The sequence below is a fragment of the Solanum lycopersicum genome, chromosome 2, assembly GCF_036512215.1.
Source record: "Solanum lycopersicum chromosome 2, SLM_r2.1".
NCBI classification, from domain to species: Eukaryota; Viridiplantae; Streptophyta; class Magnoliopsida; order Solanales; family Solanaceae; genus Solanum; species Solanum lycopersicum.
This window is the reverse complement of record NC_090801.1, coordinates 51600702-51618248: the sequence shown is the minus strand read 5'-3', so window position 1 is coordinate 51618248 and position 17547 is coordinate 51600702. Positions and strand designations below refer to the sequence as shown.

Here is a 17547-nt window from a genome sequence, read left to right as displayed (position 1 = left end):
TTTGTGAGTAGGATATTTAAATAATCCTTGATGTATAATAGTCTTTAATGTTACAAACAAAATGGAGACTTTTGGTCCTGAACCTAAACGTACAAGTCAAAATACGTTGAACTTACCAACGTCAAAAATTTTAGTTGTGATTTTGGGGAAGTTTTAGTTAAGGTTGCACTGAACAAATCACTTTAGCAGGCATTGGACAAATGGTGCGTTAATTACAAATAAAAAACTTGGTAATTTGGTTGAACCACAATTGAATCTATACATTACACACCAATGTTGTAAAATCAGTTCTACAAAAGTAATCCCACTACCATACGAATTGGCTTAGGTGAAGGCGAAGGCGGCAGCTGCACCTCTTCAGCTACCTTTTCCGGTCGTGGTGGCTGGCATGGACATGGCAATGCTATGAATTTTGGAACTTCATCACCTGGCATTAACACTGCAGGCATGTTTTGGCTTTGGTTCTGCTTTTCACTCTGCAAAACAGAGTTATTTATAGAAATACACTCATAAATTAGTTTGATGAATATGTCACGTAATCACATAGGTAAATAAATTGTTTTAGCCTAAAACTTTACAAAGAATAACAGAAGAAGGAGAGAACTTTTGATTGTCCAAAATTGCTAATTAAAATTGGAAAACTCAATTAACAATACCGTCCTTATTTATATATATTCAGATTATTCTATGATTTAATACAAATATCTAATTTTCTAGAACAATCTATTTATTTCTTACCAACAATAAATATTACTTTTCCAAACTCCACTAAATATCTTGAAATCAAATTTGCACTATCGGGTAAATTACATAATTGAAATGGTATTATATAGAAAAGGAACAAACAGTAATTTTCACGTAATTAATTAGATTTATTTAAGGAAGAAAAGATTACCCAAAGACTTAAAAATTAGAGTCTATAAGTAACATATAAACCGACAACATAAATAACATTTTTACACTTGTAAAAGTATCTTCGGGAAATTTGCTCATCTTAAAAATAAAAAACGTAATTTGTTACTGTGAAATTAGGTCTTAGGCATAACTCACACCTCAAAAGTTAACTCAAAAGGAGGAGGATTGCCTAAGCCTTATTAAGGAGTCCACCCATTTTGATGTGGGACTTTTGTCTTTCTTTTAACACCCCTCCTCACGCCCAGTGCTTAACATCTGGTGCATGGGCAATTTTGATTTTGGGGATCACAACATCGGTGAGACGGATCCTGCTTTGATACCATGTGAAATTAGGTTCTAGGCGTAACTCACATCTCAAAAAGCTAGCTCAATTGCCTAAGCCTTATTAAAGAGTCCACCCATTTCATTAATAACCGATGTGAGACTTTGTCATTCTTTAACAGTTATAACAAGTAAATACTTGTGTATGAATGGACTTATGAAATGTTAGAAGCAATTGAGTAAATTCCTTACCATGTTATAATTGAGTTTATATTTGACGGAAGCAGGATCATCGCCTGCTTCGAGGTCTGCGCGTCGACGAAGCAAGCGGATTCTGTTCCAGTGATAACAGCAAGAAAATATACCACTCAGACTGAAAACAGCAACCAAGAGAAAGGCAGTGCCAAGAGGAAATCCTAGAGATGATGAGTCCGCAAGGCGGTAGGGTGCATAATACTGAGGATGCTCCATAATTACTATTTAAAGTTAACAATTGGAAAGTTTGTTTATTAAGAAAAAAAAATGGGGGAAGGAGATAGTATTGGATATTTGTTGAGTTGTGAGTAAAGAAAAGGTGATATAGGTGGGTAAGAATTTATAAACTTCAATGTGTGTGTGTAGGTGTAAAAGTACGGTTGCACTCTCATGCTAAGGTACGGAAGAAAATTAAAAAAATGGGGACCTAGCTATTTCATTAATTTGTTATTCTTTGTCAAAGTACTGTGGGTTTAAAACATGCTTTCAAATTCTTTTATATATCCAACTATATGTGTGTCTAAACATGCTTTCTGGTTATATATATATATATATACACTCGGATTCACGCTACCTTCTTGTTTTGATTTTAAGGCGGTATATTCAAGTTAATAATTGTAAACTTTGACAATAATAAATTAGACAGCGAAAAGAAGTTACAATAAAAAATTATTCTTTTATTTGTTCACTTTTAATTGACACACTTATTAAGAAGCAATGGTTGACATAGTGAGCTTATCATTTATCTTATTAATTATGAAGTTAATAAATCAAATAATTTAAGATTTTCAAGACCTTTTCAAATTAATCAATTGAACATATAATAAATAAAAAAAAAATTGTACTTTCTTGATTTGTTAAAAATAAATAAATAAAAAGAATCATATAAAAAATAAAAATTCGACAAATAATTAGAAACAAAAGGAGTATAATAAAAGAAGCAACATATTCAATATAGTTTGATGAAATGACTTATATATTGAAAAATTAATTTAAAAAAAATCCACCCCCGCCGCCTAAATAAAACTCGTTATGACTGCACTGAGAATATTATTGTTATGTTTTTTTGCAAGGAAACTAGATTTTCAATATATAAAGGTCCAAAGTTTTGATTTCGATATGAAATTGTCGAGCAATAGATTAAAGATAAAGTGCCCTGTGTGAGATTTGGGGGCTGTCTTTCCTCCTATATTTACCATTATAGTTACATAAATATCATTACATGTCTAATATCATTAGTTCCAGAGTATATTTGATAAGTAGCCATCTTTGTTAAATTTTGTATTCAATCAAATACTAAAGTAAAAAAAAAATCAGATGCCATAATTTACATTATATATTTGAGCTGACGAAAACAATGGAAAGCAGCTCTGTCTTTTATGCTATTGTCATTCCCTTATCCACCATTTATGTATAGACGTCAACTTGCGCATTATACTTTTCTATGTAGAATTTAGGTTACCTTACTTTCTTGTCTACCACTTTGGTGGGATGGTCATGCCCTATTCCAATCTTCATTGTCATATTTTTCTTTTTCAAACTTTAGTATGCTTGTCCTATTTTTGCTTCTAGAAATTATTTTATTTCATTTTATATCGTCACTACTTATCTAAATGTTAAATTCTATGTCACATAAAATAAAAAGATTAGGATAAGATATATACATTAGTTGAGATTAGGTGAACAGAAATTTAATTACAATTGCATTGAGTTATCACTTATCAGGGTTGTCAGGAAAATCACATTAGCTTGGTGCAGTACAATTTTAGTTAATAGGTCCAACTACATTACTTCTTTGAGCCAAAGGACCTTAGAATTTTATCTTTTGTACGGAGACGGAATGTATTCGATATGGAGGAATTTTCTCACGTTCAGTTGGTCAAATTTTTTTAGAGGATATAAATCGCTTAAACAAAAAAAAGAAAAAGAACATGAGTTAATGGAAGTATGAAAAATAAGTTTGGTAAATGTGATGATTGTATTAATTTTATCGTCCAGCACACTTCATCTTCACCCCTACTCTCATAATTCCGATTCCTTTCTAACACCATATCTTATATTATTTGTCTAGATTATTTATGAATGTGCATTTTAGGATAATGTTTTTTATTTATATACCAAACACAAGAAAGAGTTTTGATTTTGAGATTTATAGCTTATACGTATAAAAATTGAAATCGTTTTGTTAGGAAGTGTTTGACTTTCTGACTCAAATATTCAGGGCTATATGATGTAATAAATTTACTATTCAAATTGGTTTTACTTGTAATTAAAACTATGAAAAAGTAGTTGGGCAGTTTATTGCTTCATGATCAAGAGTTGTGACCCTTTGGGTTCTTAAAGGCCACAACAGAATTTACTTACATTCATTTAATATGATCGTCTTCACTACAATGAAAATATTAATGAAATGGGGCATGGAACACGTCTTTTCTTTGACTACTTTTTTTTTTTTTAATTCAATTGAATTTAGGACTGTATGACATTATATTCAACGACAAAAAATAAAATTAAAGAGATTTTAGCTAAAGCAAGTAGGGACCTTGCATTCTGTGTATCAACAAAAGACAACGTGAAACCTTGAGTTCTTTAGTGCCGTTTGCTTCAAAATTTTGCAAAATTTTTTATTGGTTTGAGCTATTTTTCCGATAAGATTTAAAAACTTAATTTTGTTGGAGTTCTGAGAGAACTTATAAGAAACTTACTTTTTTTTCTATTGACAAATATTACTTTCTCGATTTCATATTAATTTAATTTTTGAGACATTGTTCAGTTTTTAAGATTACTTTTAGAGTATTTTTTCAATTTTATCCTTCATTAATTAGAATTGAAATTAGTAATTAATAAATATTTAGTTACTTTAACTATAAATTTGACAATAATTAATAAGGGTAAAAATAGAAAAATATGTTCATTTTATGTTTTAATCTACTTTTCTCAAAGGGTATGAATCACCTCAAAAATTAAGTTAATATGGAATGAAGAAAGTACACTCTATTAAATACTTTGTTAGATATACTTTGACCTGACATAAAATTTAATTAATTTTTTTTTTGAAATTTATTGTTAAAATATACAATAAATTTTATGGTATTGACACGATATAAAACTTTTGAAACCCTTGGACTTAAAAAACGCCATAGGTGTCATTTGTGTATATAGCTACAAAATATTTTTATCGAATAATATATCATCGCTTTTAACAACTTTATGAAAGAAAAATAATGTCAAATAAAATAAAACGAATAAGAATTTGACTTTTTCTTTAAAAAAAAAAAATACATATATTCAAAAATAGAGTTTGCAGAGTCTAAATTAGAAGTCAAGAAGGAGTTCACTACAAAAACTTGCAAGTTTCGTGCTACATGCCTGGAACAAATATTATTCAACAAAATCTACCTAAAATAATTAGGGTCCACGCAAAGGATAATGACAATTTATGTGAAATTTAGACCATCCAGCTCCTAATACAAACAATTGAAATTTGGGGAACATATATATATTTTAACAAGTTCATTGCCCTAGACATAAATGCCATTGAATGAGACCCTTCGTCCATGTTTAGTCGTTTATATTTGACTTGATATGTTATTTTATAAGTAATTAGAAATAAAATAATGATTTTACTAATAAGTGAACTAAATGCTGCAATATAAATAATAGAAAAATAGAAAAAGAATTTCTAAACTAGATAAATAAAAATAAATAATTATTTTTAAATAAAATAAACAAATAATAAAAAGAAAAAAAGCTAAAAATTTTATAAAGATGATGACAACGACTAAGGATATCAAAGATTGGAAGTCTTCTATACAAAAGTATTCTTTTATATCCACCTCAAGATATTCAAATCTCTCCTATTTCTTTTTTTTTTTTTTTTTTATGTTTTCCCACACAATTCATTTTCTTAATTGTCGTGGGCCAAAAAAAAAAGAAAAATAAATGAAGTCTTGTAGTACGTTTTGTGTTTTATTTATATGATGATAGGAAGACACTTTCTCCTAGTCTGATTGAAAATAAATTATTTTAAAATTAATAAAATATAATTTATCTCTCGTATTAATCGAGCAAAAATAAAATTGATTACAAAAAGACGAGACAACTAAAGGCTGGACCATATATATCAAAATGGCTGGATTAAAATAGCCACTTATATTTCTGCGTCGATATGCCTCATCCAAGACCTGATTTGCAGGTCCACTATACTCATCTACCCTTTTAGCAAGGGCATATATAAAATTCTATGTTTTGTTATAAATATGAGAATCTTGCGATTTGTGAAGATTATTAAAAGTTTTTTAATCATAAATAATTTTATTAAATGAGCAAATTATAGTTTATACTTGGGAATAAAATTTTAAGGAAGTTAAATCAACTCTTTTACTGTATTGGCCTTGTTCCAACTGTTAGCATTTTTTTCTACTAAGTTCAAAGAAATTTGTGTTTTTCCAACTCATTAGCGTTTTCTTCCTCTAAGTTAAAAGAAATTTGAGATGTTGAACTTGATTTTAAAATCTTTGAAAATATACTTTAGAATAATATCTCTCCATTTGAATTGATCTGAATTACAAACTTAAATAAAGTAGATAACTTTAAATAATTTTAAGAAATTAAATTCATAAAAAAATTAATGATTATTCAAGAAATTTCAACTAAAATTATGAAGATCGGAGATAAAAAGAAAATTTATACTATTAACAGAAAGCCCGCAATAGTATCAAGCCATCGACGTCAATAACACTTGCAATTTGCAGACTCGAAGGTTTCTTTTCAACTTAGGCTTTACTTTATAGCTTATTATTTTGTCCAACTCCGATTTGAACAACTAATAAAATTTCTATAATGGTAACAAATTGTATTCTAGTTCAATTGGTTTATTTTAGGTTAATTTAACTAGGAATAGAGAGGTTGGACATTCGAATCCCTTTGAAACTTTTCTCAAAACGCCCCAAAAATAAAACAAATTTGATACTATTGAGATTAAAAATATGTATACACCCTGTGAAATAATAGTTTTGCGCGACGTGCAAAACAAGCCACGAAGTCGATTTGATGAAAGAGTGTCATTAATAATATTTGTAGTTCTTGTTTATTTTTCAGATTTTTGTACATATATATATTAAAAAATTTCAGTGAAGCAATGTCAGTTGACACCCCACGATATAAGGTGAGTTTGCCTCTGTATATATGTATGTATATTTATAGAAACTTAATATAATTAACGATGGCCAATGAAAAGTATAAATATGTGATTTGTACCTCTAGTACATGTTTAGACATCCACCCACGTGACAAGGGTTCTATCCCAACTAGAACCTTTTTTTTTAAACTTAGTATTGGTGTATTCGAATTTTTCAAATCTTAGGTTCACCTCTGCATTCACAAGATATAATATTTTTTAATGCATTGTATTACTATATCATATATCTCCATGTTGTTTTTATAAATAAATGTTTGTGATTATAAATTTTCATAAACATAATTTTACGAAGATCGACTAATCAATAATGATAGTAACTAGTTATTCTATAATATGATTCTTTCACGTGTTATATACCGTCTTTTCACACTAAGAATGATTATTTTTTCTTAATTTAAAAATGGTGGATATTTTATTTTTATAAAATCTAAAATTATTAGTTAAGTTATACATTTAAAAAAATAAATCGACATATACTATATATATATATCTGATATACAATAATATACAAGACATTCATTCTTGATATACAATATTAGACTGCCAAGTACCAATATAAAAGATTATACAAAATCATAAGATATTTTTTTAGCTCAAATACAATATTATTTTGATTCTATACACTATTTTACAAATTAAAATTTAGTCAAACTTCACCAATTGATTTCTACGAAAATAACAAAATAAAATCTTCTGTGGAAATGTAGAGAGGTAGATTCAGTACTAATAACCTATTATTTCAATTGATGAGATATCATGAATCAAGACAAAAGTTGATTATCAAATGTTTTGAAAGTGATTGACATGTTGCTCTTATAATTTACCACGCATTTGTAATTTGCGATTCTGAAGTTGTGGAATAAATTTTGAGATAATTCTTGTTGTATTGAATTAGATTCAAAATCTATTATTTAGTACTAATTACTTTGAATTTTTTGGGAAGTTGAGAGGGGGCTGTGGCCATGACAGTGTTTTAGGGCCTCTCCTCTGTTGACCAATTCAAATAAGCATCGGACACCTTAGCTAAATTTTGTAAAAGTAATTTTATGGACTATACTAGGATGTAACTATATTTGAGGAATCGTAAATAGCCATTATGATGAATTTAATTAGTAAAAATTTAAGGAATCCCATAGTGTAATTCAATAATTACACTCTGTCCCGATAAATTTAGTATTTATAAAAAAATTCCTTAAATTTGTTATGCTGTGATACTTTAGACTCTAGTGATACATGGTAAATGATACATGGTAAGTTTAAACTGTTGAGAAAAAAAATGGGGAAAAAACGCTTCATTTTACTAAAAAAGCTTAATTTACGGTAACAGATCATTAATCAGCATAAATTCAGCACGTAATTGGATATTAATCTCAAATTTTGAAAATCAAAGATTATATCATCTATTTTGAATACATTTTTTATGAACAATCTGTTAAATTTTGAACTACAGTAATTTTATTGTTGTTACTGTGGATTTTTCAAGATGAATACTTCAATTTTGATGAGACATTCCGGAATTTGGGTGAACGAATTGCATTATGAAAGTTACAAAATCGACGAAATCGTTGTTGGAGATTCAATTTCGTTTTCTAATCTCAAAGCAGCAATTGCAGCCGAGTTGGATATTGATGTATCAAGGAAAGAAATTGATATTTGATACATTGTAGAAGGTATTTGTTGTTTAGTTGATGTACTGATACATTGTGGTACATATCTAATACATGTATCATCAAGCATGTATCAGTACATCAACTAAACAACTAATACCTTAATGATACATGATATCAGTTTTCAGAAAATTCATACTAATGAAAAACATGTGATACATATCTACTACATGTATCAGTGCATTGACTAAACATTATAACATGTGGTACATATCTAATACATGTATCAGTACATCGACTAAACACTATACACACTGATTCTATATGTATCATCAAGCACAGTTGATAACGCAGTTATTAAACTTATTGAATGGTACATTATAACAATTTTCAGAACTTCATGATACATGATAATAATTTTCATGATTTTTTGATACATATTGAATTCCTTAAAATTTTTACTAATTTCAACAACAGTTTTAAGTACCAAAATACTAACCCGAGACAATGTAGGCCTAACAACAATGTTTGCTGCTTCTTTTTTCTTTTTTTTGTTGTATTTTGACAACCTTTGATTTTAATGTTTCGCCAGAGTCTTTGTTTGAATCCTTCTGAAGATTTATAGGATCATGCAAAGACTTTTTTCTATTTTCTTTCCAATTTTCATCGTCAGAATCATATATCCTTCTATTAATTAACGGACACATTACTATGATGTAATAGAACAATTAACAAAAACAAAAAAGGGAAGAAAAGAAGAACTGATGATGGATTAAGAAGAAAAAGATGCTGGGTTAAAACGATGATAGATTAAGAAGAAAAAGACGATGATGGATTAAGAAGAAAAAGAAGAAACTAATAAAATATGCTGGGTTAAGAGGAAGAAAGACGATTATGGAGAAAGAAGAACTGAAAACGTGATGGAGTAAGAACTGAACGGGAGAGAAATTGTCCAAATTTTTGAAATTTCAAATATTTGAATTTTGAAATTCAAAATTTCAAAATTGGGTGTTTTAATTAAAATTAATAATTCAAAATCCAAAAACTTATTTAAAAGGTTGAGTGTTTTAATGGAGAAAATTCAAAATCCAAAAACTGATTTAAAAGGTTGAGTGTTTTTAATGGAGAAAAAATAGACATTAAAATGGGTAATTGTGTATTATAGGAGAGAGAATGTTATGTATCTATAAACTTATACTAAAATTAAAAAAAAAAAAGGAATTATGTAACATTTAAAAACAGAAGGGAAAATTAGAGAACATAAAACTTATAGTTGTATATTTAAGTTATTTTTCCATTTAATTATACATTATAGTATGCATATTTATAAGTTTTAGCTTGTTTCGTTTGTATAATTTACCGATTTTATATAATTTGCATATTTGTATAATTTGCGGGTATATTTGTATAATCCTCCTAGTATGACCCCCCTCCCTCCTTTTTCTTTGTGTCGTTTACTTCTTCTTATTCTTCCGAAAGACTTGAAACATAGAGAGGATTTCATATCTAAAATTTGAAACTTTTTAGAAGTGATTTTTGGTTGATAGAGATTGAATAGTTAGTGTATACTTCATGTATAATTAATGTATACTTTGTATATAGTTAATCTATATTCAGCTTTTTGTGTATATAATAATGTAAGTGCATAACTCATTTATAAGAGAGATATATTATATATTTAATGTATATTTCCTATGACTTATTGCGAGTTATGTTGTGAGTTAGTGTATATTTTCTATAATTTTTGGGTATTTTTTATGTAATAAAAACATGACTATATTTATCGTAAATTAATTACTTTACGGTATATATTTGAAATTGCCCTTTTATAAATTAAATCACCCAAATACATTGTATTGTAATTATCCTTAAAAAACTAAAAATGGGTCATATCCTAACTTACCCCAATTTTATTCTTTTCGGAATATCAACGAACATTCTCAATTAAATATTCCCATAAAATCTTCATACAGGAAGTTATAAATTTATACACAGCCTAATTTATATGTGATTTTATATCCTTCACATTGTTTACCACAATTCGTGTATGCATTATTTTTTATAACTTTAGAAAGTAACTACTTTTTCACTCTATTGGACAAAAATATTTGATCAAATGATCCAACTATCTAAAACTATTTTATTACTTTCTCATAAATTGAGACGTCTTATACATCTCTATAGTAGAGAATGATAGTAGTAGTATTTCCTAATATTTTTATGTGAGTGAGTTTTCCTATTCACATTCATAATGTGATTTACTTCCAAATTCTAGTATAGCCTAGTCCATCCATAAATGGGATTAGTTTAATTAAATATACAAATTAAAAGCATTTTTTTTAAAAAAAAAATTACCTTATATTTAAAAATTAGTACTGATCTTTAAAAAAAGGCCTACTCCCACTCATAATGGGATTATAGATCCTAATTTCCAAATTTGACTAACCTAGTTCACGCATATTATAAATACACCACCCTCTCATCATAAGAAATTAACTACGTACTTGATGGCATACTCTAATAACCTCTTGCTTTTTTGCTTCCTTTTCTCCCTATGCTTCCTCTCATCATATGCTCGAACCAACTGCTCCTATTTCCACTTCCATGGAAAATCCTACAATTCATGCAGCCATCTTCATACTTTGAATTCTTTTATTCACTGGAATTACGACATGACTTCTCGTACTGTCGATATCGCCTTTAGCAAGTCTCAAAGTCAGCACGGAAGATGGCTTGCTTGGGCTATAAACCCAACATCTACAGGGATGATCGGCTCCCAGGCTTTTGTTGCATTACAACGTTCTGATGGTACTCTCGAAGCATACACGTCACCTATCGACACCTATGGAACCACCCTTGTGAAAGGTGACTTGAGCTTTACGGTTCATAATGTTTCAGCCCAGTATACCGATGGACAAGTCATCATCTTTGCGAGGTTTGAGCTACCTATGAATGGAAGCAATGTTGTGAATCATGTTTGGCAAGAAGGAGCACTACAAGATGATGATACACCAGGAAGTCATGGCATGTCAGGAGATAACTTGAGATCTTTTGGGACTTTGAATTTCCATTCTGGGAAAACTGTGGCTATGAGTAGTCCTAATGTAAAACTAAATTCAAGGTCTAAGATAAAGATAGCACATGGTGTAATCAATGCGGTTAGTTGGGGAATGATGATGCCACTTGGTGTTGTTCTTGCTAGATTGAGATACCTACGATTACAAGAGTATCCAGCTTTGTGGTTCAATCTACATATTTATTGTCAAAGTATAGCTTATTTTCTTGGTATTGCTGGTGGAGGTTTGGGATTTTATCTTGGGAGACAATCTTCTTCAGTTAAACAACACTCTTGTCATAGGTACATTGGTGCTGCACTTTTAGTGCTCGCAACATTACAAGTGTTAGCTCATCGTCTACGGCCATCAAAGGAACACAAATACAGGGTGTATTGGAATATTTATCACTGGTGCACTGGTTATGGTACTATTATAATGGGAATTCTCAATTGTTTCAAAGGTTTCCAGATGATGGATGTCGGGATTTGGAAGAATGCTTACATTGCTTTTCTTGCTTCGTTGGCCTTTGTTGCTGCTGTTCTTGAAGTTTGCAGATGCTACCTCAACGCTAACAAAGGAACAGCTACACCAGAAGGAGTTTCTGCAAACAGTATAGAAGACAAGGCATAGAGTTGCAACTATGTTATTTTCAATTTTGTAGGCATAGTTTAATTCGTAGCCCAAATTTCATGTACATTCCACTTCTAGAGATTAGACTAGATGTACTTGTTATTGATTGATGAATCCTATTAAAAACATGGCTATATATACATGGTTTTTCTATTTTTTAATACAAATATTTTCGGTGAACTGTACAAACTCCACATACTGGTTCTTCACATGAGCAATGTGCCTTCTCTTTTCTTTTGATTAAAAAAAAAAGATAACTCCATAACGAGTTCATAAAAAAGACCCTTCTATTGCAAACATAAGTCCTGATCTCTCATAATAAATCTGTTCAGCACAAGAAATGGTTGAGGGAGTATCAAGATTACATTCTCAAGATATCATACTTCCCCAACAACTGAACTAAGATTTTTAAAAGAGATAGTTGTAAGCAAACTGAAATAAGAATGTTCTTTTAGTTGCAAGTAAACAGGAATAAGACTTAAATACTTGATTGATAAATTGCTGCAGAAGACAACTAATGTTCCAACTCTAGAGGCCAAGACTATCTTCAATGCTTCTACTAGATCAAGCTTTATCTTAAGTGTAGCCATGGAAAATTCAACAAATTTCTTTCTATATTGTTTGCTTTCTTTCCATTGACAGCTCTCCAGGAAGTATCGGAATAAGATTTAAGCCCAAGGTATGAAATTTCATGTGTTGTAAAGGAGACTGATACTAGAAGGAAGAAATCTGTAAGATCAGTAAAACAGGTCATATTTCTACCAAGACAACTTCATCATATTATCTACTTATTACTACAACCAGCTTGGGAGTTATATGTATGAAGCACTTCTTTGCCTATGATTCTGCCATCAGTAACAAATCATGAGCTCAAATCTTAAAGTTCTTGAGCTCTCTCCCTTTTAGCATGATCTCAATGGATTAAAGGTTTCACATTATTCTCTTGTCGCTATTCTAATGAAAGAATTACAGAAATATTCATTTTTTTGTTTGTCAGACTTACGAACAGTTGCAAATTTTGCCGCAAATCATATTGGACGGAAGGAAGAAACAGATGTTGGATTGAGAAACAACATCAGGAAGTACAGTGAGATAGAAGTGGGGACAATTCTCAATTCTATGCTGGACTAAACTACAAGTGTATGGAGATGATAGTTTTTTTAAAACATATAAGCAAGTAATTTGGTTGTTGTTTTTGTCCATTCTTCGAACTCCCTTCAACATATGATACATGTTGAGATATCTGGATTCAGTTGGTCTGATTTCTTCCTACCTTCTTACATGTATTATGCATGTTTCTGCAGAACAATTATCATATTTTTGTTTCTTCTTAGCAAGCTTTCAGGCTATTGGATGAATGAGATGGGACAGTTGCAAGCAAATGAATTGTAAAAGACACATAATTAGAATGCACATTACTAGATTATTTATTCAATAATTCTAAATCTTATCGTCGACATTTAACAAAGGAAGACACCAAAGAGATTGAAAATAGACTCAAGTTTCCTTATCTTTCCCTTTTGCGGATGACTTGAACCATGGTATCCACACAGATGTTGTCCTTTGGTAGAGTTTGTATGCTTCAGCTCTGTAGGCTTGCTTAAGCATCCTATTCTCAACAAGCACAGTGACATGTGCAAGACACAAGCTATTAGCGAGTGCACCAACAAAAGTCCAAGTCTGACCCAAGTTCCAGGCAAATAGGACGAGTCCCCACCACCATAACTGCTCTCCAAAATAGTTTGGATGTCGTGAATACCTCCAGAGGCCTTCATCAAGATTGGGAACCATTGGCTTGCCGAGCTCTTTTAGTTTCTGGTTTCTGCTCACAAAATTGTAGAGCTCTGTATCTGCATAATAAGCAATTATAATGGCAGACAAGCAGATGAATACAGCAATGAAATCCCAGATATTCCATGGCTTGTCTTCAGAGTGGACAACATACATAGGCAGGCATATACCAATCAGAAAAATCTGCAAAACAATGTCAAAAATAAATAAAACCATAGAGTATGATAAAGGAGTCACTAATGTCTCTCCATTCCACCACCAGATTCAATTTGTCACATTTCAAGATATTACAGCAACCAGACTCGACTTTACACAATTAATGCAAACAATAAAATGGCTGTCGAAAATGCTTGGAAAGCTGTTTGCTAATGCTTGGTGAAGGCCAAGAAGGTAGGTCCTTTAGTGAAAATCCACCATGGTATGATCTTAACCAGTACCATGCTTTTGAGCAAACAATGTTTTTGTTTATATCGTAGCGCAAGTAGAAAATACTAACTAAAGTGAGTGGTAATTGTGAAATAATGGATCATTTTGCATCTGAGAATTGCCTTATAAAAACATAAATGGACTAAATAATTCATAGAACCTCGTGTTTTGTATCAAAACTAGAGATGGTATCATCCGAACAACAAAAACTTTGAGGGAAGAACTTAGAAAGCATTTCTTGTTTGTGAGGCAAACTCTTTTATGGCTTGATTTAGCACTTGAAGACAACACGACAATCTATTAAAGCAATTAGGTATGCTACATCAAAGGGAAAGAAAATTCTAAAACAGGCAATATCAGTAGGCTTTGAATTCTCAGTTCTCATTGCATCACAAAATTACTAAGAATAGAAGTCTGACATTGAGTGAAGTTGCATAAATGATCATACATATTTTCTAATACCATCAAAACAAAGTCCTGAATTCTGAATGAATAGTTCACGAACAAATTATGTGTTTCATTTCAACAATAAATTGATGACCGCTTGCTAATCTGTTGTTATAGGCTTACACAGTTTAGTATAAACAGAAAAGAAACAAAGAAGTGAATTCATTAGGGCATTTAATCAAACAGATAAAGAATCTCACCTGCTGAGAGAAATAAACAAAAAAGAAAGATATCCACCACCAGTTCTTGCCATACTGGTGGCTCATATCTGTAAATCTCCAATCTTGCCTGTGTCCCCATTGCCAATTCTCGCGACGGAAGTAGTTATGAGTAAGTCTTATACTCCAAATCCAAGTTAAAAGTATAACCACCTTAGACCTCCACACATTATACTGTGCCAATGGATGATTTGCATAGAAATGCACTAGCATTACTGGAATCACAGTCCAGAACAAATCTATCATCTGAAAATCAAATTCCAACAATAACCCAATTCATCAAATAGCCCGAAATGATAAAATCCAAGTTAGCCAAAGTAAATTTTGGAATACAAATCAAATTATCATATTTCAACAAAAACCCAAATCAAATCTTACAAGAAATTGGTTAGTCTAAAATTACCCAGTGACTAGATTGGATGTAACTAATGGCATAGAAGAGGATATTGACATTGAAGAAAAACAAGACATTAGCAAACAGAAGAGGGTGGTGGTAACACCAATTGTAGATTGGATGATCTTCATGATAATGGCGAAGGAAAGATAGATAGAAAAGTAAAGAGGGAAGTGGAGCAAGAAAGGCAATCAAAGCATTCTTCAAATTGCTATGAGTAGCCATGGCAGCAGCAGCAGTGACTAGAGTTGAAAATTTGGCAACTGATAAAAGCCCACAAAAATGGGGTTGTGTGATAGCTTGTTTGGCCAAAAACACGTGTTTATTTATTTTTAAAAAAGTTTGACGTGGTTGGCTAAGTGTTAAGCAATAAAATTACTCAATTTGATTCTTTTTTTTAGTTTAACCAGCTTTCTAAAAGTTAATTTAATTAATTTTAAAAATATTAAAATTATAACTTTTTAGTTAGTATTGTGATGAAAAATTTATTACAAAATATTAATTAAAATTCTTATTATTTCACTCTAAAAATGATACGAAAGAAATGGGAGAGAGAGTAATTTTGAGTAATGGAGGAAGTTATTTTTAGAATTTAAAAAAGTATTGTATTTTATTTACTTTTGAAGTATTTCTTCCGTCCGAAATTGTTTGTTATGTTATGCTTATCAAAAGTCAATTTGATTAATTTTTAAAGGCAAATTAGATTACATTAATTCGATATTTTTTTTAAAAAAAATAGATATTCTAAAACTATATGAAAAGTACTATAAATTACAATTTTTACATATTAATATGATGAAAAAATTTGTGTTAAAATGTAAGTCAAAAAGTTTTTTCTTTAATTTATATTAATATGATGAAAAAATTTGTGTTAAAATGTAAGTCAAATTTTTTTCTTTAATTTAACTCTTAAAATAAAAATCATGATAAAAAGTACCAGACGGAAGAAGTATTAAGCTGTTGATTTTATATAGACAAAAATATTTAAATTAATGATTATAAACACGAATTTATCCTCCAAAAAGTAATTATTTTCAAATAAGCGTATTCTAAAAGTTTGGTAAAAAAAATTATGATTTTATCGTGACACTACTGCACTAAATTGATCTATAAACAAGTTATTTATTTATTTAGAATAGTTTTCCATTTATTTGAAGATTAGCGTATTTAGTTGTGCTTCATATCGTTATGAAAAAAAGTAAAATAAAATTACATATTAATATCAATAATTACTTAAATAAAAGAAATTTTTTGTTAATCATGTAATTTTATAGAAGAGAAGCTATAAAAATATTTAGATTAAATATGAATTAATTATATATGAACTTCTGAAAGTTAAATATTAAAATTAAATTTCATAGAAAAAAGAGAAGGTAAAAGAAAATGGGTAATATTAGAACTACTGTAATGTAAACTTGTGATCATCTTTTTTCTTTTTCATTTGAGATTCTTTTTAGTATAAATTATATATTTTTATGTAAACTTGAAATCTGATCGTTCTTTTATGCTTATTTGTTATCTTCTAAATTATATTTTTAGTATAATTTTTCGACAGTGTGTAACTCAGATTGCTATTAATAGTTATTATTCATGACTATATAATTAGCCAACACTATTATTAATCATTATTCACAATTACTATTACTTGTCCTCGTCATCACCCAATCATCACATGTTTTAATTATTTTTATTGTACAATATTAGATTAATTTAATATTTGTATTGATAACCTTTTAATAATTAAATTTTAAATTAAAAAATGTTAACATATTTAAATGATGAAAAATAACTATCTTAATTAGTTAAATTCCATATCTTATTATTATATTTAGATTTAGATATCCAATTTTTTTTTGGGGAACAACTTATATTGAAAAAAGATAATGTAAAATTTAAAAATAACATAAAAGAAAACTAAAGAGAAAAAAAATAGCTACGCAAAAAAGATTCAAAAAATGACACATACCAATTCCTATTTCTTTTAATTTTCTTTGGCTCAAACACAAAAATATAATAGTATTTCACATTTTAAATAAATATTACATTTAATATAATAAATTCCTAAGAATAAAGAGTCATAATAACTGAGAGGACTAATAATATGGTTTGAACTTGTTTATAACATAATAGGAGTAATATATCTTCATTATTACACTAATAAAGAACATTAATTCTACAAAATTAAAAGACAAACAAATTAGAGTTATTAAGACAAATATTTTATTATAAGTAAATAGAAAGGGAGGAAATCAACTATATTTTTAAAATTATAAATTATTCGCAATTACGAAATAACTTGAGAACTCTCGAAAAATAGCAAATATGAAAAATATGAAAAATATAAAGA

General features: G+C 29.3%; 3 protein-coding genes across 3 annotated transcripts; 1 reads left to right on the top strand and 2 right to left on the bottom strand.

Annotated features, from left to right (window-relative positions):
- Nucleotides 1–1947, bottom strand: LOC101243671 (uncharacterized protein At5g65660-like). Its single transcript, XM_004233911.5, has 2 exons — nt 1429–1947; nt 1–476 (listed from the first exon to the last, which is right to left on the bottom strand). Exons 1-2 carry the CDS (start codon nt 1645–1647, stop codon nt 291–293), a joined length of 405 nt encoding a protein of 134 aa, XP_004233959.1. The 5' UTR covers nt 1648–1947; the 3' UTR covers nt 1–290.
- An 8963-nt stretch (nt 1948–10910) lies between these two features.
- Nucleotides 10911–11924, top strand: LOC101243960 (cytochrome b561 and DOMON domain-containing protein At5g47530-like). Its single transcript, XM_004233912.1, has one exon. It carries the CDS (start codon nt 10911–10913, stop codon nt 11922–11924), a length of 1014 nt encoding a protein of 337 aa, XP_004233960.1.
- Nucleotides 11925–13327: 1403 nt separating this feature from the next.
- Nucleotides 13328–17547, bottom strand: LOC101251354 (uncharacterized protein C594.04c). Its single transcript, XM_004233424.5, has 3 exons — nt 15210–17547; nt 14789–15052; nt 13328–13898 (listed from the first exon to the last, which is right to left on the bottom strand). The coding sequence occupies exons 1-3, from the start codon at nt 15423–15425 to the stop codon at nt 13422–13424; spliced, it is 957 nt and encodes a 318-aa protein (XP_004233472.1). The 5' UTR covers nt 15426–17547; the 3' UTR covers nt 13328–13421.

Bases quoted from the DNA above. Each gene is read 5' to 3' on its own strand.
- LOC101243671 (XM_004233911.5), bottom strand. From the start codon at position 1,647: ATGGAGCATCCTCAGTATTATGCACCCTACCGCCTTGCGGACTCATCA. The intron at 477-1,428 runs GTAAGGAATTTA...TCTGTTTTGCAG, and splicing joins ATAAACTCAATTATAACATG to AGTGAAAAGCAGAACCAAAG.
- LOC101243960 (XM_004233912.1), top strand. From the start codon at position 10,911: ATGACTTCTCGTACTGTCGATATCGCCTTTAGCAAGTCTCAAAGTCAG.
- LOC101251354 (XM_004233424.5), bottom strand. From the start codon at position 15,425: ATGGCTACTCATAGCAATTTGAAGAATGCTTTGATTGCCTTTCTTGCT. The intron at 15,053-15,209 runs GTAATTTTAGAC...TTTGATTTTCAG, and splicing joins ACATCCAATCTAGTCACTGG to ATGATAGATTTGTTCTGGAC. The intron at 13,899-14,788 runs GTGAGATTCTTT...ATTGTTTTGCAG, and splicing joins TTGTTTATTTCTCTCAGCAG to ATTTTTCTGATTGGTATATG.